Source organism: Dioscorea cayenensis, chromosome 17 (assembly GCF_009730915.1).
Source record: "Dioscorea cayenensis subsp. rotundata cultivar TDr96_F1 chromosome 17, TDr96_F1_v2_PseudoChromosome.rev07_lg8_w22 25.fasta, whole genome shotgun sequence".
NCBI lineage: Eukaryota > Viridiplantae > Streptophyta > Magnoliopsida > Dioscoreales > Dioscoreaceae > Dioscorea > Dioscorea cayenensis.
This window is the reverse complement of record NC_052487.1, coordinates 20,594,920-20,618,022: the sequence shown is the minus strand read 5'-3', so window position 1 is coordinate 20,618,022 and position 23,103 is coordinate 20,594,920. Positions and strand designations below refer to the sequence as shown.

At 34.5% G+C, this 23,103-nt stretch overlaps 2 protein-coding genes across 3 annotated transcripts; one reads left to right on the top strand and one right to left on the bottom strand.

The window, feature by feature from the left end:
* Nucleotides 1-3,740: 3,740 nt before the first annotated feature.
* Nucleotides 3,741-7,432, bottom strand: LOC120280517 (NADH dehydrogenase [ubiquinone] flavoprotein 1, mitochondrial). Its single transcript, XM_039287376.1, has 3 exons — nt 7,327-7,432; nt 7,094-7,140; nt 3,741-5,407 (listed from the first exon to the last, which is right to left on the bottom strand). Exons 1-3 carry the CDS (start codon nt 7,328-7,330, stop codon nt 3,950-3,952), a joined length of 1,509 nt encoding a protein of 502 aa, XP_039143310.1. The 5' UTR covers nt 7,331-7,432; the 3' UTR covers nt 3,741-3,949.
* A 1,498-nt stretch (nt 7,433-8,930) lies between these two features.
* Nucleotides 8,931-23,062, top strand: LOC120280638 (carboxypeptidase SOL1). 2 transcript variants are annotated; one of them, XM_039287523.1, is made up of 15 exons: nt 8,931-9,101; nt 9,432-9,495; nt 9,580-9,675; nt 9,954-9,984; nt 10,099-10,155; nt 17,680-17,775; nt 18,157-18,279; nt 18,399-18,503; nt 19,303-19,349; nt 19,851-19,976; nt 20,129-20,231; nt 21,149-21,211; nt 22,305-22,388; nt 22,519-22,582; nt 22,656-23,062. In XM_039287523.1, exons 1-15 carry the CDS (start codon nt 8,999-9,001, stop codon nt 22,922-22,924), a joined length of 1,431 nt encoding a protein of 476 aa, XP_039143457.1. In that variant the 5' UTR covers nt 8,931-8,998; the 3' UTR covers nt 22,925-23,062. The 2 variants fall into 2 exon arrangements, with proteins under 2 accessions (XP_039143457.1, XP_039143458.1); XM_039287524.1 differs by lacking the exons at nt 8,931-9,101; nt 9,432-9,495 and having other exon boundaries at nt 9,931-9,984.
* The last annotated feature ends 41 nt before the right edge of the window (nt 23,063-23,103 follow it).

Sequence of the window (23,103 nt, the reverse complement as noted above, 5' to 3'; positions counted from 1 at the left end):
CTTGTTTATATATGTATATGTATTTAGTTTAAAATTAATTGTATTCTATATTTATTACAATTTTTTTGGTTTAGAGATAACAATGCACTTTGAGGCATTTGAATGCTAAGAATTTTTCTTTGTTTTATTTATTTATTTTATTCTCACTCGTAATTTTTCTCAAAATGGTTTGTATAATATTCTTCATAAAAAATATAATAAGTTGCCATGCCCTATAAATTGATACGATGAACTCAAATGATGGAGTAGTTCATGTTTTAATTTATATTAATTTGTGCTTTTACAAACAGTAGAATAATGAATAATATAATAAAAAATATAAATGATACAAATATTTTTGACAAAAAAAATGGATAAACAACTCAAAATATCTAATAAAAAAAATAAGTGAGTACTAGGCGTGTTGCACCCCCTCTCCTTTTCTTTTCCATAAAAAAATAATAATAATAAGTGCAAGCATAAAAAATTATAATCCATAATTAAAAATATGTAAAGCAAAAGATTAGAAGTCGTTTAAAACCATTAAAAATTATCACATAACTTTACAATAAAACAGAGGAAAATATGAAAAAACTTTGCCGACATTTAAAAAATAATTATTAAAAAGAATCATCCATGTATTACTACTCTGTGAATCCTAATAAAGGATATTTTCAAAATATAGAGATGAAAAAAACCTAAACAAAATATTTATTTATACCAAAGTAATTGTGATAGATATACACTAACAAAACCTACCTAAAATTAAAAATTCTAGTAGTAGTTACGTGGCCTTATGTATGCATGACGTCATCAACCTTCTCACTAAGCAATATGAATTTTGGTATATGTGAAAAAAATAAAATAAAAAAGCATATATATATATATATATATATTTGAATGATCAATGATATATAATGACAAGAATTAATTGAATGGGTTATCAATGATTTAAAAGTAAGTTGCAAAGTAAGAGATTGATTGGTTTGGGAGGCATCATTTCTTTTTCATTTTGTCATTTTGGTTTTATATGCTTGAACATCATCACGTGTGTCTCATTTTTGTCCACCTTTTTTCTTCTTATCTTTTTCATATTCAACTTTTTTATTTATTATTTTTATTTTAATTATGTTGTTTTGTCATATGTTCTTTTCTTTAAATATTTATTAATTAACTAATATTAAAAGAAATTTCATATATGTTTTTGAGATAATTTATTTACCATGAGTATATATGTTTGAGAATTTTTAGAAAAAAATTTTTATTAATTCTCATTGCATTTGTTATATGAAGATATTAAATTTTAATTAATTGTTTCAAAGGATTTGTTTGGGAACAATAGAAAAAAACATCCAAGGACTTATAAGTAATTTTTTTCTAGATAAAATCGAATATTTGACATCTTTATTGAATAAACATGTGAGTTTTTCAATTAATGGGTTCAAGGTTGGAGTGGGTTAACGTCACATCACAAATAATCTAGAAAGTATAAGATAAAATTATTTGAATTATATGAACTAATTTAATAATTTTGAATTAACAACCACTTCAGAATTTGTTACTTACGTTCAATAGTTGATGAAGAGATCTAGAATTTTTGGGTTAATAGTACTGTTTATAGTATGTGCAAATATTATAGAATACAACAGTTCATTCACTGTTTATTTTGGTTTTTTATGGAAGAATGTCATTTTTCTCACTTTTAAAATTATATGGCACATGAGATTTATTACTTTAATTTAATTTTTAAAAATTTTTGAGCGTGAATGTGGGAGAACTTTAATTACCCCATATAATATTTAACTAAATTAATAAATCTTTAAAACACCATTAAATTATCGTAATTGATATATCACTGTATTTGTCTTAACTTTGATAAATCTTTTGTCGGTGACTTTTGTTGTATTTATATATAAAAAAATATAATAAATAAATGAGAGTGATCTTGATAATGATGATGATGATGATGATAATTAAAATGCCTTGTTTTTGCACTACCAAGCATGCATAAAAATTCATTATAATTGTGTTATCTACCCTTCGTTTATATTAGAGGTTGAATGTTAGAAATATCTACCCTTCTTTGCTCTCTCTCTCTCTCTCTCTCTCTCTCTCTCTAATTGATTATAAAGAATATTATTTTGATTTTTTTTTCTAACATAATATAATATTTGATACATTGAGATGTGTATATATATATATATATATATGGAGTTGGCATATAATTCATTTATCAAAATAAATATTATCACATAGTTTAGGTGCCAAGAATAATTTATATTTTATAATATCAATATGAAAGGTTAATACGGTTTTCATCGTTGTTTTTTTTAATATTCAATTTTATCTTTATATTTCTAGAATATGTAAAATGATAAATATATTTTTATGTATAATCTAAATGCAATTTTACCTGTGAGTAAGAGTCTATTTTTATAAAGCTCTCGGACACCAATAGATCACAGATTAATATATATATACACAATACATTATCTTGGGACGCTTATAGGAATGCCCCATATTTTTAAAAAAAGTAGAAAAAGATGAGGATGAGAGACTAGAAGGGATGTATGTGTGAACAATTATATGAACATAACATTGTACCGGCCCTAAACAAATTGATAAGTTGTGTTTGGGTCGAGTTTTAGTTAAAACTAAGTGTAATACTGTTGAATGAATAGTATGCAATTGTTGGGTTGAAATCCAAAAATTGATACAAACTTTCATAGATTTTGAATCTACAAATATTCGTAAATGATGAGTGCTCATATATATATATATATAATATTATTTTTTATATTTTTATTGACTTAAATATTAATAAAATGGATGATGATGCATCTTAAAACATTTATAAAAAAATATTTTAAGTTATAAAAAACTGAATATATAATCATATTGTTTAGGTTGTTTAATAGGAAACAAAATAAATAAATCAATCATAAAGACCATTTTAAATATTTAAAATAAATAAATAAATAAATAAATAAAAATGATGGGGGCAGGTTAAATAATAAATACATCATCAAAATGTGCTTAAAGCAAATATAAATATAAATAATATGCACAGGATAGGCACATAGCAAAACAGAGCATCAATCATTTCTGGTATCTTGGAATGATTACTGAGAGAGCTACCACTCCCTCCATTTGCATTTTTTTAAAAATTTTTTTAATTTTTCTATTTCTCTCTTTTTCAATTCTAAGTATCTCTTTTATTTAATATTAATTAATTATTTTTAATTTTCTTTCTTTTTTGGTCTCTTTCTTTCCCTAGACATGGACCTCTCTGTTTCAGCCTCTCATGACTCTATCCCTAACCATTTTGGTACAAATTGCCATCAAATTGTACAATAATGAAAAAGGTTGAAGCTTTTGCTGTAAAATGTTAAAATATATTTTATAAATCATCAATTAAAAAAACAAGGACTGTCAAATGACATCTCAAGTTTTTAATGGAATTTTTTTTTTTTTAAAAGAAAAAAAGAATAACAAGAGTTTAGACTCTTTTGGTAGATTCTCTTTCAAATTAAGGAAAGGGGAAAGTAAGAGAGAGATGATGAAGAAGCATACCAAACCAATGCAAAGTCTGAATCCCAATCATCACAAAGAACAACCACATCATGTTAACACAGACCTCATAAAAACCAAAGCACTTGTGATTCCCTGCATGTTTCTGACAGTACTCTGTTTCAGAATAATTCAGTTTCCATGAAAAACAGAGCAGCATTTCCTTCTGATTTCTGGGGAAATCCACATTATTAACTGAAAAAGAACAAAACCATTTCCAAAGCCAATAAATACTGTCTCAAATGCTGAACAATGAAGTTTGACAAAATAAAACAGTGATTATCTGGACACAGAAGACTCACTGAATTTGTATTAAGAGTTACAAGAAGAGTTTTTCGGGTTGGATTTATTTGTTTTCTTCGTCGAATACTGAAATGGCAGAAGAAAGCTAATAAATTAATCAGGCAGCCGCAGCCTCGAGGAGCTCCTTCTCGGCACGTGCACGGATCCTTCTTTCTAGCTCCGGCCTGAAATGCCTGATCAAACCTTGCACTGGCCATGCGGCGGCATCTCCCAAAGCACATATAGTGTGTCCTTCAATCTGCTTGGTGACTTCTTGAAGCATATCGATTTCTTCCAGCTTTGCGTTACCGACCTTCAGCCTCTCCATGATCATCCACAGCCACCCTGTCCCCTCTCTGCAAGGTGTGCATTGCCCGCAGCTTTCGTGCTTGTAGAAGTAGGACAGGCGAGCAATCGCATCCACTACGTCGGTGGATTTATCCATCACAATAACAGCGGCAGTGCCTAATCCAGATTGAACAGCCTTGAGGGCATCGTAGTCCATCAAAACATCATCACAGATATGCTTTGGCAAGAGAGGAACAGAAGAACCCCCTGGTATAACAGCTAGCAAGTTATCCCACCCACCTCTAACACCACCACAGTGCCTTTCTAGTAACTCCTTCAAAGGTATGCTCATCTCCTCTTCCACAGTGCATGGCTTGTTCACATGCCCAGATATGCAGAACAGCTTTGTACCTGAGTTATTTTTCCGGCCAAAGCTAGCAAACCATTCAGGTCCGCGCCTTAAAATTGTGGGAGATACAGCCACGGTTTCTACGTTTGTGACAGTTGTTGGGCAGCCATATAATCCGGCATTGGCAGGAAAAGGTGGCTTCAATCTAGGTTTCCCTTGTTTTCCTTCAAGGCTTTCAAGAAGAGCTGTCTCTTCACCACAAATATAGGCACCGGCACCATAGTGAATATGAACATCAAAATCATAACCTGATCCACATGCATTTTTCCCCAAAAGTCCGGCTTGATATGCTTCTTTCCTTGCTCTCTCCAGGTTCAATCGCTCATTCACATACTCCCCTCTGATATAGATGTAAGCTGCAGTTGCCCTCATGCCAACTCCAGCAATTAGACACCCTTCAAGTAGTTTGTGTGGATCGTGGCGCATGATTTCTCTGTCCTTGCATGTGCCAGGTTCACTCTCATCAGCATTGACAACAAGATAGGAAGGGCGGCCATCAGAAACTTTTGGCATAAAAGACCACTTGAGGCCAGATGGAAATCCAGCACCTCCACGGCCTCGGAGACCAGACTTCTTCATTTCATTGACAATCCAGTCAGCACCCTTCAGTACCAAGTCCTTGGTTCTGTACCAGTCACCACGCTTCATGGCACCCTTAAGGAAAGGGTCATGCAAACCATATACATTTGTGAATATGCGATCCTCATCTTTTAGCCCTCCAAAGTGAGTTTTCTCTGGGGGTGGGGGAGGGGGTGGAGGCTGTGGAGTACTTGCTGAACTTGCAGCCTGGGTACTGAATAGTTTGCAAGCAGAATCTGACCTCTGGTTGCCATACACTAGATGTGTCCTCTGTGAGCACAAAAGGCTTCGGAAAGATCCCTAGACAAAAAAAGAAGAAAAATTTAGCAAGAAACCCTCTGTAAGTACACAGCACTAAACTTGAGGGGGAATAAAACCCAACCAGCAAGGAGTAACAATTTATCAACCACAATGTCGACTCCAAGGCCTGCTTTTATTCTAGACATTTCTTCAAAACATCCTTGCATAATCTTAATCTAATTTGTGAATGCATTAAGAATACATAAAGAAGACACTTGATTGGCCAAAAAAGAGGACCTGCGAGAATTGATCTGTGGTATCCAATGGAGATTGACAAGGACTTTGAAATCAAGCAGTTACACATTACGGCACTCATGAGGTGGAGAATGAAATCGTGGGAAAGCAAGATCAAATTTCATTTAATTTAAAATGATTGAGTGATAAGACATCCTCATGAAACAAGATTCATTGATCGTCTTAGTTAATCAATGTCTTTCCCCTGCAAGTCATAGCACAGTTCGTCCCCTTTTTCTGTTCTGAATCAGTAGTCACACTGGTAATAGAGAAGGACAAAAAATGACTATCCAAAATTGGAGAAACTAAAGGAATTAGTGGAGCATGTGAGTTCAAAAGAAAGTAAAACAAACAAAATTAATACATGATTTGAGTAGAGAAGGACCAAAAGGCAGATGCGAAAATATAAGGATTACCAGTTATACAACAAAGACTGGAAAATAAATATGAAAACCATAATAACTGAACAAGGATGAATAAGTATGTGGTATGGTGCTCTAATGCAGTGCTATTTGGTGCAGTCCAGAGATTGCTGAATTTCATTGCTGCTATTGAAACACTACAGAAACCAACTACATGCAATGAATGTGTAGGCATCATGAAATGAAAGAAACACATCATAAGCTCCTGAAGAACATACAAGGGAACAATAAAGGAGACCTGTAAAGTGTAAATAGACCAAGGCACCAAGAGAAAACTACCAAAAATCTGAAGACATCTCATACAAAGGAATAAGAGCCAAAGGCACATGCAAACCATAGTGCCAGGAGAACATGAGGAAACACTGTCAAAAGATAGCAGCAAGTTACTTTACGCCTCATAAATGACAAAACCTCATTATTCTTGATAATGGCTGAATAAAGGCATCAATTTATCCCAAACATGAAGTTCACTTTCAGACCTGACCATGAATCTATCCTCAACACAACACCAAAAGAAAGAATGCAACGTGATCCTCAGACAAAAATCAAGGGCAAGTGATTATAGTTTGACCTCAAAAGGACATAGTTCCATGAGAAGTAGTTTAACATTTCGAATACTGGCGTAAGAGTCTTAGTTCCATGAGCACACAGGGGCATTCACACAAAAAGAAAAACAAATTTTCTGTGATTCTAACACATTTTGCGAACTCATCTTTCCTAAATGTCTGATTGATCATCCCAGTGATCAATGCAGGGTCAAAGATTGATCAATTAACAAACCAAAACACCAACTCCTACTCACCATTCCCAAATAACAATCCTTTTTTTTCCTTTTCAAATCTTCACTTCATTTCATCACTCACGTCTCAACGTTTAACAGAAGGACAAACAATACTACCCAAAATAAAAAAATAAAAAATCATCCATGAAACAAAACAATTTGCAATCAAATTATACAAAAACAATGCCCGAAAGCTAAAAGACAGCACTTTTCAAATCTAAACTACTAAAATCAAGTAAACCACTTCACCTGAAACTCCGAGCACTTCTTCAGCATCGAGGCACACCGATAAACCCCTAAAAAACCATACAAAATACCAAAAAAAAGAAAAAATCAATCAAATCGCCATCTTGATGGTTCTACACAAAGATACAAACCCTAGTAACAAACTACGATTCTCAATTGGAACATCATGTGAAAAATCAAGGAAATAAACCCTAGAAACCGATAAAATCCAAGAACAAATCGGATTGAAAACTCACCCATTGGCCTTGAAGCTCCTCTTCCGATGGATCTCTGCGGAAGAACCAGAGAGGGCAACAGGATCGGAGTCGCAAGAGTCCTCTTTATTTATCTCGAACCGTTAGATGCTTCATCGATGCATCGAGATTCGTGCAAGTTTTTTGATCGTGTGTTGGATCTTCATCCGAACACACGCTGTTAGTGACCATTGGGCTAACACGTCTCAATGTACATATTTCTCATGTATTTGTATAGACTGATATATATATATATATATAGAATACGTCAACTACGGATGTTGTACATACATACATATAAATAGAATATGTCAACTGTAGATGTTGTACATGTATTAGGGAGCTGAACTAACAAGGATTGATTAGGATTTGATTTTGGTTTATTAGTTAAGTTTTGTTTTAAAAAAGTTATTGTGTATATCTAGTAGAAATAGAGTTTAACGGTTTATATTTACTAAAATACTATATAAAAATTGATTGGAATCAAGATACTGTATATCGGTAACACTGTTTATAAAACAATGCAGATTTCTAATCTATAAAGGTATTAAAAATATGCATTCTCGTATATAAATACATGTATGCATCAAAAACCTCTGAAGGGTAAATGCATTAAAAATGGGCAAATTTTAGCTGATGGTGCAATTATAGTTGGTGGGGGAACTCACTTTAGGACAAAATAGATTAGTAGATCATACGCCATGAGAAGGTCACAATTATGAAGATATGTTAACAATAAAAAAAAAAATTCGTGAATAACTATTCAGTCATGGATGCTTAACAGGAATTATCATATATCTTGAATAACCAAGTCCTAGTACTATTCTATTAGGGACATCAGTAGATAATAATGCTACGGAAGTCTCTATATCAGTAATTGAATTTGAAACTAATGAGTGTAGATCATGCATTGATGTAAACGATAACATCAAAGATATTTTGTTAAACAGTACAATCAATAATAAAAATGAACATTACTATAAAACAGTGCAAAAGTCGGATTTATCCACCATTTTTTCAACCCAATACAACTTTTACACTAACAAAAGAGCCTCAGTACGCTTACGCTCTCATATGTAGTTGCGCTTAATAGAACCCTTTACAAGTGCTGAGAGTTCGAATTTTGAGTGATGACATATTTTCTGGGAGTGTGAGTAGTGATTATGTGCGAGTGGTCCTAGTGCCCATATGTGCGCATGCCCTGCTCCCACTTGCTTCGCTGAGACTTGTATACGCTCCTGCCTTTCTTAGTGTCTAAGCCGCTCATCTCGGCAAAAAAAAAAAACATAAAAGAGCTTTACATACCTGTCATAGCTAAATTTTAGGTATTTTTTTAATATTTTATTAGAATATCAAGAGGACTTGACTAAAAAATAAATAGAAAATTGAGGGTTATTACAAGATCTGAATATTGTAAAACAAAAGTATATTTTTTAGAGTTTAAAAATTGCGCTATGAAATAAGCTTTGAATCTTTTGCAATGATTTAGGAAATCACTAATTCGCATCCTTAACCGTAGAGATGCATCGAGATCAGGCCCACACAGATCTGAAAGCAATCCAACGGTCCATATCGAGATTTGTTAGTGATTTGCGGCTTCATAAGAGAGATCGAAAAGCTAATTTTGGAAGTCAAAGAGAGAAAGCACGACGGTCGTCGGAGATCGGCGGCGGCGATGGAGCTTTGCTCCCTTCGCTTCGCTTTCGTTCTCGCTCTTCTCCTTTACCCTTGCTTCGCCGCCGCTAGAGGTGGTGATCGGAGACCCATTTCCCTGCTAGGTGCCTGAGATTCATCAATCTTTTCATTCAGCTCGTATTTCCTTGATATCATGCTGTGTTTCTTCTTCTTTCCATCAATTCAATCTCTTTGTGATTCCAGTGCTTTTTTGAATGTTAATGAGGTTCTTGCTGAGTGTTTTGATTAGAATTTGAGGTTTTTTATAGTGATTTTACAGATTTCCAGTTTCATCAATTCAATCGCTTGGTGATTCCGGTGTTTTTCGGAATGTTAATGAGGATCTTGCTGAGTTCCTTTAGTTAGAATTTGAGTTATTTTTAGGAGATTTTATCAGATTGTTTACTTCTTGTGTTTTGATTGGTTCTTGGTAGGACAAATGGATGATGAGGGATGGATGCTTTCGAGGCATCTATTGGAGGACCAACCATTGATAACGTGTGTTGTTGTTTTGCGTTGTTTTTTGGTTAAGATTTTTAGTGTGATCATAAGATGTGTTATGGGGTTTTTGTTGTGTTGCAGTGATGAAATGGTTAGTGGCTATATGAGTAACTCTGAACTCGAGATGGCCATCAAGGAATTTGGTCGAAGATGTTCTAATATCTCCCGAGTTTATAGGTATATCATATAGTGCACCATGATCTTTAATATTGATTGTTGTTTGAAACAAAAGGGTGATTTTTTTATTTTTTTGATAATAATGTTCAGCGAATTGCTTGTTATTTGTGAAGAGTTGAAAATGTCATGCATTTACAAATGAAATTAGTTGCGTGCTACAAGCCATGAGATTAAGTGTTTCACTTTTTTTTTTAATTTAATTTAATATGTATTGAAAATCCATTTGTGCTGACATAGTCTTCTTTTCCTCTTGAGGGATTTCTGAAATCTGTTTACAGCATTGGAAAAAGCGTCAATTCTGTCCCTTTGGTAAGTTTGTCTTGAGTGCACGAATGTACTTATTAGTAATCTAGGATATGCATGCTTACAATTTGGTTTTTGGTCTTGTCCAGAATTAATTTTTTATCTTTTTTTGGTTTGTAGTGGGTGATGGAAATTTCTGACAAGCCTGGGAAGGATGAAGCTGCACCTTCATTTAAGGTTTGTGATCCATGTTCCAAGTTTTTGCATTTGTCTAAGACTATATTTGCTGTACAAGTAGTAATCTTTTGATTTTTCCAAAAGACCAACTTGAAACTAGTATTCTTTTATTGTTGATGTTGGCGTCTTTGCTAGTTCATCCTAGTACTAGCATGTATGTGCATTTTATCATTCACAATGTTTTTGAAGAAGTTTCTAAGTCTTGTTTGAGTGTTTATATATGTTTTACGCTGTTGCTTGGACATTTCAAGTAGCAGATGAGTCTGGCTTGCAAACTTGTTGAAATTGTGGTCTATTGGTGTTGCACAACCGCAAGCGCACGGTTTTGCCAAGTAGTAAATAAGTATCGATCCCACGAGGACCAAGTGTAATTACCAACCTATTGCAACAAGAGATTATCTAGACAATTAAAAAGGTGAGAATTAAGAACAACAAGAAACAAGGAATGAAACACAATCAGGGTTGAAGGGACACAGGGCTGCGGATCGTACTTCAGGCTAAAATAAACTTAGGTTTGGGAACTCACCACAAGGTATAATATGAACGATGTGTTGGATCTAGGTTATAATTGGGTAGATCTCTTGAAGGGCATTAATCCTAAACTACTTGTCACTCTCTTTCAAGAGATAACAAGTTAGACCTTGATTAGGCTACCTCCTACTTTCGTGGTAGATAAACCTCTTCAAAACCTGATTAAGTACAATGATTAAGGCAAAGACCCTCAAGAATTACCTTTCGGTATATTCAGGGTGATTAAAGAGGTTCCAAGACCCAAGTTAACCTCTCAGCCAACCTAGATCTCTAAGATAGCAAGCAATGCTTTCACAATCACAAGTCGTGTATTCAAATCGAAATCACTCAAGAAATCTACCATTAAGCATAAAAGATCCATACAAAAAGTGTCAACACATCATACACAAAAACACCTTGGGTTAATCCCAAACCTAAGAAAAGTTCTACTCACACACCATCTTAGTTACAAAGAAAAAAAGATAGAAAGAGAAGAAAGTCTCGCAGAAAAGCAACACAACAAGTCGAGAGAACTCCCTATGATGTCTACAAGGTTTGATCTTCAATTTCCGACTCTCCTTCCTTCTTCAACCCTCTCCGTGTCTTCGGGATCTTCCTTCTTCCCTTTCCAGCCCTGCCCCCTTTTTCCCCGATCTTTTCCCCTTTTTAGAGCCCCTTTATGGTCCTCTTTATAGCCAAAAGATAAAAAGCTCGGGCCCCAGCTATTTTATGGACCACGTGTACTTCTCGAGACCATAGATAGGTCTGTGTTTCTTCCCGCCTCAGTGTTTCTCACCCAATTCCAGCTTCCTACAATGAAAAACAACTAGAAGAAGTAGATTGTACAAGGAGAAAAGGGAAATGACCATAAAAACTAAGAAAAATGCATGAATACTAGCTAAATGCATGATGTTTATAATGCAATTTATATGTGCAACAATTGGCCTATTAGGATGTTTGCTTTTTTATCATTTGTAATGTTTTTTAAGAAGCTTCTCAATCCTCGTTTGAGTGTTGTTTTGTGTTTTAGGTTGTTGCTGGAACACCTTAAGTGGTGAATGTACTGTTTAAAAAAAAAAGATATAGAAGTAGAATTACTAAAGTTTTTTAAAGTGATAGAGTGTTGCTGCACTTTTTAAGAGAAGAATTAGATTTTCTATTTTTTCATCATCCTTCAAAGGTACTAGACACAACTTTATATAGAAGTTGTATATAGGAAATTACACAGAGAATGTAACATTTTAGGGACTTCGCAAAACATTAAACAAGCTTAGAAAAACAGTAGGATATTAAATGAATGACAACCAATTCCTTGGAATTAACAATGACTTTTGACTCACGGTTTTTTCACAAATTCCCCTATAAAACAATGAGTCCTAATGTGTCTCTAAACTTCAAAAACTTTTCAGTAGTAATAGATTTTGTGAGTATGTCTGCTGGTTGTTTATTGGTGCTGATGGACTCTAGCTGTATCTCTTCTTTATACATAAGGTCATGAATAAAATGATATCTCAGCTCGATATGCTTTGATTTAGTATGAAAAACTATGTTTTTTGTCAAGGCAATTGCTGACATATTTTCACAATAAATAGTTGTAGGACCTTCTTGCTTTATTCCTAAATCATTAAGCAATTTCCTCAGCCAAACTCCTTCTCAAATAGCTTCCGTTTCTGAAGTATATTACGCCTCTACATATGGCAAAGCAATAGTGTTTTGTTTTATAGAACACCGTGAGATGGTGTTGTTTCCAAAGCAAAAAATATAGGCTAATGCGCTTCTTCTATCATCAACAGATCCAACCCAATCACTATAGGTAAAACCTGTCAAAGTGAACTTGGAAACTTTGCCATACTTCCATCCAAGTTTCAATGTGTCTTTTAGGTATCTTAATACCTTTTTCGTTGCTGCATAATGAAGCATACTTGGGTTGTGCATGAATCTTGACAAAATACGGTTTAAGCGCTATTCGGTTTAGTATGAGTCAAGTAAATAAGGGATCCAACTAAACTCCTATACTGATTTTCATCAAACTTCTTAGCTCCATCATTAGAGTTAAGCCATAGGGGTACTTACGGCCTTACAATCCTTCATGTAGAATTTCTTTAAGATATCAGCTGCATATTTTTCTTAGGAAATGAAAATTTCTGCTCTTCCTCGCTTCACTTGCATCCCTAAGGAAGTATTTCATGATTCCTAAGTCTATCATCTTAAAGTTCCTCATCCTTGAGTGCTTGAAATTAGCAAGTAAATGATGATTGCTCCCAAAGTAAATCAAATCATCAACATACCAGCAGACAATGATAAAGTCAACTTCATTCTTCATAAAATAAAGGGTTGGCTCATGATAACTTTTCTGAAAACCTGAATTCTGAAAGTTATAATCAATCTTACTATTCCAGGAGCGTGAAGCTTGTTTGAGGCCACACAATGCCTTGTTCAATTGGTACATCTTCTTTTTCTTTGCATATGCCTTCATATCTATGTAGCTACTCCACATAAACTTCCTCTGTGTTCTCCACTAAGGAAAGCTGATTTGACATCCATTTGATACAAATTTAGCTCCAATTAGGCAGTAATTGCAAGAACGAGTCGGATTGTCTCAATTCTTGCAATTGGTACAAAAGTGTTTTTGAAATCTACTCCAGGCAGTTAGGAATAGCTTGTCACTAACCTGGCCTTGCGCTTGACAACGCCCCTTGCGTGTGACCTGCAAGTGCACTGGTTTGTCAAGTAATAAATCCCAAGTGAGTGGGGTATTGTATCCACAGGGAGTAGGGAGTAAAAATACTTAAATTGCTACTTTACCACGTGAAAGTGAACAATGATAGTATCGATAAAATGTAATGTGAACAAAGATACAAGAAACAAGAATGAGAGGCACAAGTAAGTGAGAGGTAAGGCAATCTATAGAAGTGGGGTACTAGGACAATGCTTCCCCTAGGATTAATGTTTCAAGTGCAAGACCAACTATTGTACTTTCTAATCAATGCTCAATGAGTCGTGGAAATCCTTAAGCACATGGTCCCAAATCTAAGGTCAACCGTGACTAACTCTATACTATATCCCGGCGGAGAAATCGCTCACTCTCAACACCTCACACTGTGTAAAGTTGCATGGAGTTCTAGGGAATCAAAGTAATAAACTCTCTTCCTATGTATAGACCTAACCCTTTGGTCTAGGCGAAAGGCCCCTAGTCACATTTAAGCCCCAGACACTAGAGTCACTTCAACGCTTCACTCTGTTGCTCACGCAACTAAGCCCTAGCGGGGTTCATCCTCTAGAACTTCACTCTATTGTGACCGCAAAGAACTCAAGAAAATGGAGGTAGGATAAATCACACCGGAGGGGAAAGGGGATGCTCCGCTACCTCTTGACTCACTCTCTCAACCCTCTCCAATCAAACAATGTCTAACCCTCGTAGTGTGTCACTCATCTACAACGGTTACCAAGATGGATTCTCAATTCTCATTCTTATCACACAAGCACTTATCATCGCTTTTGAATGGAACCATCCTAATTATACTTGGTTTTATAAACCCAATTAAGGCCAATAATGTTTTTGCCTTTGGGAGGATCTGCAAGATCCCAACTATTGTTCTTATCAATCATATTCAGTTCTTCTTCCATCGCCGTTTACCATTTTTCATCCTTTTCAACTTCTTCAAAAGTCTGTGGCAGCAAAAACTGCATTTCCGTTGGACAATTAACTTCTAAAACCACCATACCTTTTTGGTGGTCTCCAATCTCTTTTAGATCTTCTTAGAATAAGTGAAGAAGATGAAGTTTCTTCATTATATGGACTTTCAGATCCTGAACTTGAGCTCTAAGCTATATTTCCAACTTCTGAAGTTGCTGAATTTTGAGTTTTAGTGGTTGGTTTGGTTCTTGATGCTTCAGCTGGATCAAAATCTTAAGTTTTTGAATTTTAGCTGTTGGAATTCCACGGCCATACTGCTCTTTCATCAAAGACGACATCTCTTGCCAATGTCAGCTTGTTATTAATAGGGTTTAGCAGCCTGTAGACCTTAGATTCATCGTTGTACCCAATGAACAGAAGTTTCTCTCCCTTTTGATCGAACGATATCTTTATTTGGAGCCTTGTTGAGTGAGTAGGCTAGACAACCAAACATTTTTAGATGGCTAACTTTTTTCTTTCTCCCACTCCAAGCTTCATAGGGAGTTTTATTCTTCACTGATTTTGTTGGAGATCTGTTTAAGATGTAAACAGTAGTATGTACAGCTTCAACCCAAAGAGAATTAGGAAGCTCCTTAGCTTTTAGCATGCTCCAAGCCATCTCAACAATGGTTTTTTTCTTTCTTTCAGCAACTCCGTTTTGTTGAGGGCTTTCATTCACAGTTAATTACCTTTGAATACCTTCTTTCTTACAATAATCCATGAATGGTTGATAGATGAATTCACCTCCATGATTAGTTCTTAAAGTCTTTATTTTCAACCCACTTTGTCTTTCAACAAGGGCTTTGAATTCCATAAATTTTGAGAAAGCATCTGATTTTTGTTGAATAAAATACAACCATACCATTATAGTATAATCATCAACAAAAAGAATGAAGTACCTTTATTCCCTAAGTGATGGAGTTCTCATGGCACCAAATATATCTACATCTTCCTATAGACACAGCCTTCACAAATGCCTTTTATTTAATTTAAGTGGGGAAGATCACAAATCAAATCTTTTTGCTTAAGTAGCTGCAGTCCCTTATGATTTAAATGACCATATCTGAGATGCCGCAGTTGAGGTTAGTCTGAAATTTCATCCTTCAAGGCTACTGGACTTGCATAGTTGATGGAGAGTGGGAAAACTTTGTGGTGAGTCATCTTAACCTTAGTCATCAGCTAGTTTTTTTTCTCTGTAACTTTGCACTTATTTTCTTCAAACACCACCCGATATCCTTTTTGAATTAGTTGCCCAACACTAAAGAGATTGTGAGCAAGAGTTGGGATGTAAAGAATATCATAAATGAACTTTTGCTCACCAGATCTGGACTGAATCGCAATTACTCCTTTTCCTTCAACTCTTTCAGATTTTCAATCACCAAGAATGACAGAATTTGAGAAATTGTCATCAATTTTAACAATTAACTCACCGCTATTTTTCATATGGCTGTTGCACCCGCTGTCAAGGTACCAAACCCGGTCCTTCATGCTTTCAGCATCGAGACAAGTTAAAAACACTTGTTCTTCATCATTCTCTTTGCTGAAATTGGCTTCTCAACTTTCATTCTTCTTGTGCCAGCAGTCTCGGTTTGAATGATTTGGAATTCAACACTTTTTATACTTAAATAGCGTTCAGCTGAAGTGTGATTAGACTTCTTGCATATGGTGCAATTCTTTCCCTGATTGATGGTTCTTTGAACTTGCGTATTTTTGCCTTTGCCTTAGTCTCTTCCGGGCTGTTTTGACTCCTTTGAAACTGATCTTGATGTTGGAAATTTCCCTTCTTCTCTTGATTTTTCCATCCCAAATTGACCTTTAGTTGAAAAGCCTGCTCCAAAGACTGACTTGATCATCTCTTGATTCTTTCCTCATATGATTTTAAGGAACCACAAAGGTCATATATCGTCAGAATTGAGAGATCTTATAATTCTTCGATTGCTAAAACTGCATGATCAAATTTTGGTGGTAGACTTTTGAGAATCTTCTCTACTATCTTCTTTTCTTCAATCTGATCGCCATAAGCTCTAATTTGATTTACAATTTCAGTAACCTTGGAGAAAGAATATTTGATGCTTTTTGATTCTTTCATTGTCAAGTAATCAAAGTTCAAAGTTCTTCCAAAGTGACTGCAGTCTAATAGAAACAACTTTATTATTCCCTTGAAATTCTTTCTTCAGAGTTTCCCATGCATCTTTAGCTTTATTAATGCCAGAAATACGTGGATAGAAGGTCTTGCTGATTCCTTGATTGGGGGTAACTCAAGGCAAGGGTGTTGTTCTTGATCTTTTCTTTGTTCTGAGCAGAAACCTGATATCAGGCCTTTGTACTTCTGTTTGTGGAGGATGAATCATCCCTTGCTGATGGAGAATCATCATATCCTTCTTCAATAATCTCCCACAAGTCTTTTGCAATGAAGAAGAAACACATGTAATCAGCCCATTATCCATAGTTTTCTCCTACAAAAATGGGTACTTGGCTTTGGGAATACTTGAACATGGTTCCAATAGCGAAGGAATCGCTGATCAACATAGCTCTGATTCCAAATTTGTTATAAAAAAAGAGAGAAGTAGAATTACTGAAGTTTGCTTTAAGTGATAGTGTTGCTGGACTTTTTAAGAGAAGAACTAGATTTTCTATTCTTTCATCATCCTTCAAAGGTGCTCGTCAGAGCTTTATATAGAAGTTGTATATGAAATTACATAGATAATTTAACATTCTAGGGACTTATCAAAACATTAAACAAGCCTAGATGAATAGCAGAGTATTAAATGATTGACAACCAACTCCTTGGAATTAAACAATGACTTTTTGACTCACGGTTTTCCTCACATGTACTTGGCATACAAACTTGTTGTGACTTTATTGGTCTATTAGCATGTTTGTACTTTTTATCATTTGTAACGTTTTTCAAGAAGCTTCTCAAGTCTCGTTTGAGTGCTTTTATGTGTTTCACACTATTGCTTGGACTTATTAGTAAAGGATGAATCTGACATGCAAACTTGTTGGTAGTGTGGTTTATTGACCTGTTTGCATGTTTGCGTTTTTTATCATATGTAATGTCTTTGAAGAAGCTTCTCAAGTCTTGTTTTAGTGCTTTTTTATATGTTTTTACACTGTTTCTTGGATAATTTAAGGCTTTGAAGCGATAGATGCATCTAATATGCAAAATTGTTGACATTGTGGTATATTAGCCTATTAGCATGTTTACCTTTTTTATCCTTTGTAATGTTTTTGGGAAAGATTCTCTAGTCTTGTTTGAGTGCTTTATGTGTTTGATGCTGTAGTTTGTACATTTAAGTAACTGTTGAATATGACATGCCTGCCTGTTGACGTTGTAGTTTATTGGAAATGTACATGGCGATGAACCTGTTGGGCGAGAGCTGCTTATACGTCTTGCAAACTGGTTATGCGATAATTATATGAAGGATTCCTTGGTAATGCACTCCTTCCTCTCTCAAACTTAATTTCTGTGTTTTTTCCTTGCTATATGCTTGTCTCCTTGTATTCATCTATGAGTTTTGTTTTAGTAATTTTGGATGTATATTTATTTGTTTTGTGGCTATGTGTGTATATAAATAACAGAATATAAATCGGGAAGCTAACTTGTGTATATGGGGCAGTATATTGTTGGCTACTATCATTTTTTTGACCTTATTGTTTTGTATATATCCGATAATGTCTTGTAGGTTTTAGTTCTTCTTTGTTAATGAGACCCTTTATATACTTACCTCATACCTATGGATTCCCTTCTCAAAAGGTTGGGGTTTTTGTTTAATATTAAAATCTCGTCTATTTTCTAAGAGATTTTCTTGTAGGCGATGATGATTGTAAAACATGTTCACCTTCACATCCTTCCAACAATGAATCCTGATGGATTTGCTCTAAGAAGGCGTGGGAATGCAAACAATGTGGATTTGAATCGAGATTTTCCTGATCAAGTGAGTTTTCATGTTCACATATTCATTATGCATTGGTATAGTTTTCATTTCCTTCAAGGTATTTATCTTTCAATGCTACATTGACAATGTTTTTTGCCCCAAAAAAAAATTGGTTGCAGTTTTATCCTCTGAATGATAGACTGGAATCACGGCAGCCTGAAACAAGGGCAATAATGAACTGGGTTAAGGAACGGCGCTTCACTGCATCTGCAAGTTTACATGGGGTGACTCTTCTAATTTTTTGTATGCCATTGCATCTGGATATGATTGCAATCTCGTGATATTTATGATTTTCTCACTGCAACCAAACAACTTGATGAATCTTTATATATTTATTCTTTGTCACTTTTTCGTGTTATAAATTACCTAAAACCAATAGTTTGATATTTTAGTTGATGAATTCTTCTTTCTAGATTTCTATAAATCAGTACAGAGTCTACAGACTAGTTACAAAGGCTTTCTGAACTATTTATTTGGATGTTTTGCTTGTGCCCTTTTGACACAGTTTCTTTCAGTATGCTATGAGGCAAAATTGTTTGATAATATTCAATGCTTCTGTCATGTTATGCAGACCAACCTTTAAAAAAAAATGATTCTATTGGCATACTTGCTAGGGAAAAAAATTATATGAAAACCCACCTAATAAAGAAAATATTATGGAAGGGTTTTATCATACCCTATATGGATTACTTCGAGAATAGTGAGATGAGTGAAATATAAGATAAAACATAATATTTTAATAAATTGAAAGATATCCTGTACTTTACTAATCTTAGAGCAATTGTGTATGGTTTGATAAATGAAAACAGTTCTGTATGATATAATAATTGATAAATACTCCCATGATATTTTTATGAGGTGGTTACTAATAAATTTTTTCTACTTGCTATGTTCCCATGGGACTTTGATATTGATCATTATTATGGACTAAATTGGATTTAATTTTGTTATCTGAAATTTCATGATTTTTTTTAAAAATATTTCTCATTTTCAGTTTTTGTCTTAATTCAAATGATCTTTTAGGGTGCACTTGTTGCAAATTATCCATGGGATGGCTCACAAGATACAAGGTGAAATTATATTTTACATATGTTTGATATTAATTTTGTTGTGCTAGCATCATGAATGTGATCTTTGTGTCATTAGAGCAAACAATGACAGTTTGATTGGTTGCCATTTGCTATCGTAATTTATATATCATTTTAAGTACCAAAAGTCCCATTTCATCTCGATTGGTGGTTTGACTTTATCCAGAACTAAGTTGTTTGAACAATGCCTGTTCTATGACAATATTTCTATATATATGTTTTAAAGTATGCTTTAATGCTGTAATGTTTAGAACTTCAGAACAATCAGCTATATGTATCCTGGCCCCAATATTCTGTATCTTTAATTAGCTTCTCATGAGTAAATTGTTTCTTTCTATCATAAATATTTTTGTAGAATTTTCACCTCCTACCGGGTTTAATGTAATTTGCATACAGGGCCATGAGTTTACAGAATTAGCATGCAACCCTTGGTTCTTTTTATTTTTTATGCTTTTAAGCACCCTTCTTTTAATTCAATTCCAGGAAGGAGTATGTTGCATGCCCTGATGACAAGACATTCCGCTACATGGCAAATGTATACAGTCATTCTCATTACAATATGTCTTTGAGCAAAGAGTTTGAAGGAGGCATAACTAATGGTGCCTTTTGGTATGATATTTGATTTGACATTCAATTTTATCCTGCTTATACCTAAACCTTGCTTGTGATCATGCTATGCACTCCTAAAACATCAACCTTCTATAGCAAAAGGCCTTGAGTGGATGCTTTGAACTTGATGTGTGCACGAAAGCTTATCTCAGGTACCCTATTTATGGTGGTATGCAAGATTGGAACTACATACACGGGGGTTGTTTTGAGCTAACTTTGGAAATTAGTGATGTCAAATGGCCTAAATCAATAGAGGTTTGATCCTGAATCAAGTTATAGTTTGGGCTTGCTAAATTATTCTTATGAACTCTTATTGTTTTCTAAGTCTGTTTTCTTCTGTGCTTAGAAGCTATTGTGAGGTAAGTTACTTTTCTCACTATGTTTTTCATTGCACTTCTTTGTGAATATGCTAGTGAATATAAATTATTCTTCTCTTAAAGTTTTATTTGTAAAATGACAAGAAATTAATTCATAGTAAAACTTTATAAGGACACAGTATTTTGTTTTATAAGGATGCCAGAAAGATAAAAGAGTTTAGGTTAACTTGTAGCAAGAGTTTCTGCATGAAGGGCTAATGAGATGATATGAGACGGAAGAAATGGTGGAAATCTCATATTGAAGTGATATAAATGTGTAATTGTTTTTGCAAAATTTCTTGATTAGACCATAGTAAATAACAAAATTTAGCACTATGAGTCTATTTGATTATGGACAGTGACACTTGAGTGGATGGTGTAGAGTTTGGCCTTTGAGAAGCTATATATCTTAAGACATTAAGGGTGCGAAATTGGGGTTTTGGTTATAAGACTGTTGTCTCTCCCTTGGTTACGTAATGGAGGCTTATTCCCTATAATGCTAGAGAGGAGTTTCAATTGAAGTCAATTACCAATTCTTAGGCCAGGAATATTATCTGGTTAGTATGGTAAATTTTTATATACCAATAATGCTGATTGTTGGCAACATAGTGTTTTAGCCAAGGAAAAAACCTTCATTGGGAAATGAGTTGGTCACATTTAACCGCATCCGCATGCATCCTGTTAGTGGAGCCTTGTCCAATTATTCAACAACGTACTATTATGATCCACCAATAGTATTTCATGTCTCTTTTTTGTCTGCATTGCCAAACTACTATAAGTTTGTCAATTAACATAGCCCACATTTTATTTTTACAGCTTCCAATTCTATGGGAGTACAATAGACTGAGCATGTTAAATCTTGTTGCAAGTCTTTTGAAGGTAATATAATTTCAACATTGCAAAATTTGTTTCAGTTACTTAGTGTAGCTCTCTTATATTTTTGTGTTTCTGTTTGTACATGTTATGATGAAATCTGCTATGGCAAATGATTGCTTGAACTTTAATTCAACAGATTGACAAATGATTAATCCATCTTCTGCTGATATCTATCCAAGCATCTATTGTGTCTATTATTTAATTGTTTATTTTCTAAAAATAAGCTCGTACTGAACCTTCTTTAGTTTAAACCTGCCACAGACAAACAGTCACAAACTAATGTTTTGACTGGAACTAAACATGTTCTGGTCAAGGCAGCCTTCCATAAATGGGAAAGTTTTTGGTTCACCATTTAAATCCTACATGTGGCCATGCATATTATGATTCTCAAAAGTTTACTTAGGGGGTGTTTATTTTGACGGAAGTGCTGGGAAGTGGTTTAACTTCCCCTTACTTCTTCTGGTGTTATTTTGGCTCATTTCAATAATTTTTTTTTACTGAAGTGAGGGACGTGAGCTATCCTATAAAAATGCACTCATTCTCACTTCCTCCTGACAAATGAACATTAGAATTATTAGAAGTGATATCACTCCCCTCATTTTAGAGAAGTGGCACTTTCCCCATTTTTTCTACTTCAAACCATTTCCCAAAATGAATGCCTCCTAAATCTTTGTTGATTTAGCAGCAGACAAACAGGAGCCGAGAAAACTTGAAACTCGATGAATGACTAGAATACAAACTATTTTTCTGTGAACTCCCATGTTAGAAAATTTCACTGTTGCAATGTTAGGTCAAACCAGATTTCACGATAGAGATGCTTAATGCTCCTCAAATACTTAATATGCTCTTAATATTTGAAATTGTATCATAACACATGATAAGCAACTAAAAACTAGTGAACATGCACCTTAACTTAGGGAGACACATTCAAGTGTCAGTATGTGCAAGTTGGTGCATTAGTATTTGCTTGAGTTCTGGTGCACTGGGAGCTTTAAAGGTTTAATATTAATTTCTCCATATTATCAATTGTGAGCGATTAGGCTGTGTTTAAATAATTTTCGACTATTTTATTTCCCCAAAACTCTTCTTGTTACAGGCAGGCATTCATGGAAGGATATTATCATCCCAAGGTGGGCATCCTTTGCCAGCAGCAGTGAAGGTTGAAGGAATTGATTATACAGTATGTTCCTAACTTTGTTGAATTTTTGTTAGTAAGCTGACATTTAAAATTTCACTCAACAAGAAGTTAGATTTTCCGAGTTAATCTGTTTGTGAAAACTTGCCACGGCATATTTACTGGTGACATGCAGGTGTTTGCTACAAGAACGCTCGGTGATTACCATCGATTACTTGCACCTAGGGAGAGCTATGAAGGTAACAACTCATTTTTTTTGTTTAATTTCTCAAAAGGTTTCTTTCCGGGTGATGTGTAAATCCGATCTTGCAGTCGTGGCGTCAATGCCTGGATTCCAATCCAAAAGAACAAGAGTCGTGGTCGAAGACGAAGTTACGAGTTTAGATTTTATTCTAATTCCAGAAGGAGAAGATTCGGTAAAACAAGATGAAATTTTGAATAACTACATTTGTAGCTGTGGCGGGAAAGACAAGCTTGAACTAGTAGAATTCTTGAGAGGGACTCACTTTGAGATCTATCTTTTTATTTTTATTGTTGTTGTATTCCTCTTCTATTTATTGAAGAGGAAAAAAATGTTTTAAGTTCCTAAAACACCGGCAATTTTTGACGCATAGGCGCCACGTTGTCATTTAAGATAATTCTCTAGCACTAAGCTAGTTCAATTTTTGTCTAGAAAATACGTTCACATTCTAAGAATACATAAACAATTGTTTCTAATATATACTGTGCTTTTAGTTCTTTGTTGTTGTTGTTATTCAAT